Raw genomic sequence first — 1,537 nt, 5'->3', positions numbered from 1 at the left:
CGAGATGCAAGCAGCTGAAATGATTAAATTGGATGTTTGGTGTTTGTTTGCGTCCTGATCTGCACACCCAGCCCAGATCATCACTCCTCCTCTCCCGTGTTGGGACGGTCTGGTCGTACTCTCGGCCACATCCAGCTGGTTTTAACCTGTTGGGATCTGATGACCGATGATCAGCCGGTTCCTATTAGACGCCCATCAGTCGCTTCCTTCTGATTAAATGGACCCGACACCCCGTCACTCAGCTGCCGCGGCTAAAAGCGTCCTGCCGCGTGGGGACGTCCTCCCACGCCTCGTCTTCATGTGTCGCATCGCATTAAACCCGAGTCCTGCTGCAGCGCCCTCCGGCCCGATCCAAACCGTCCCGGATCCACAGGTGGCAGAACGCTGAACCTTTCTTCTTCTTCTCCCACCTGAACTGTTAGAAATGTTTGATCCAATTTTTTTCTGCTGAAATGGAGAAATGAAAACGATAACTCAGCTGGTTTTTGTGCCGTTCAAACTGGGTCTGTCCCAGTTAATGAGCCCTAAAGTCCATTTGTTCTGCTGGGATTGATCCACATTGTCATTTATCGGCCTTTTTCCAGCTGACCCGTTCCAGAACCAAACGTCTCAGCAGCAGAACCCGACCGGACCCGGGTCCAGCTCCTTCCTGTCTCTCCAGTCTGGCCGGACATTATAACAGTAAACTTTATGTAGGACCTGATGTGTTTGCTGACAGGAGACGAACTTTTAGTGGAAACAGAAAACCGTTTTTCCTTCAGGAGGTCCGAGATGGAGACGATCCGACGAGGCGACAAGTTCTGACATGTTCTGCCCTAAATGTTCTGTGACCCAAATGTTGAGAGGCTTTGTGAATCGATTCCGTCCCAAATGATCAGATCTGGTTTCCGATGCCAATTAATTTGATCAGTTTATGAATGAATGTAGAAGTGAAATAATAACCTCTGAATATTTCTGTTTAGGGTTTAGAGATGTTGAAGCAGATTTATTATTTTTACTGTTATCGGTTTGCTGACTTTGGGAAACTGGATCAGATGGTTCTGTTCTGGTTTTGGTAACAAAATAAATTGAAATAAATAAATCGAAAAATGTCCAGAAACTTCACAACAGAACGATTCAGAAGTTAAAAAGCTCACAGAAAGTTGGACTTTCCCTGACTGAACTGATCCCTGTCATAGTTCACAGATTAGTTTTGGTTTTAAATTGTCCTAAATATTCAGCTCAGACATATTTTCACTCATTCAATGTGATTTCATCACCGTGTGAACAGATGGTCATGTCCTCTGCTAGTCATCAAGAGGACAAATTAAAAGTTATGGTTTCTTTTTAGAAGGTTGGTCTGAAGCTGGTTTGGTTCTGGAGGTTCTGGATGTTGGTTTGGTTCTGGACGTTGGTTTGGTTCTGGAAGCTGGTTTGGTCTGAAGCTGGTTTGGTTCTGGAGGTTCTGGATGTTGGTTTGGTTCTGGACGTTGGTTTGGTTCTGGAAGCTGGTTTGGTCTGAAGCTGGTTTGGTCTGAAGCTGGTTTGGTTCTGGAAG

The 1,537-nt window shown here is 45.7% G+C and overlaps 1 protein-coding gene across 1 annotated transcript in view; it reads left to right on the top strand.

Annotated features, from left to right (window-relative positions):
* The first annotated feature begins 217 nt into the window (after nucleotides 1-217).
* Nucleotides 218-1,537, top strand: part of LOC106962393 (zinc transporter 6-like) — a 14,652-nt gene continuing 13,332 nt past the window's right edge. Inside the window, exon 1 of the mRNA XM_015056800.1 lies at nucleotides 218-373. Within this exon, the coding sequence (XP_014912286.1) occupies nucleotides 218-373 (156 nt within the window). The remainder of the gene's footprint in view (nucleotides 374-1,537) is intronic.

Source organism: Poecilia latipinna, unplaced genomic scaffold, assembly GCF_001443285.1.
Source record: "Poecilia latipinna isolate Pla-1442-1.1 unplaced genomic scaffold, P_latipinna-1.0 Scaffold1408, whole genome shotgun sequence".
Taxonomy (NCBI): Eukaryota; Metazoa; Chordata; class Actinopteri; order Cyprinodontiformes; family Poeciliidae; genus Poecilia; species Poecilia latipinna.
The sequence above is the reverse complement of the archived record's forward strand: the minus strand, read 5'-3'. Positions and strand labels throughout refer to the sequence as shown.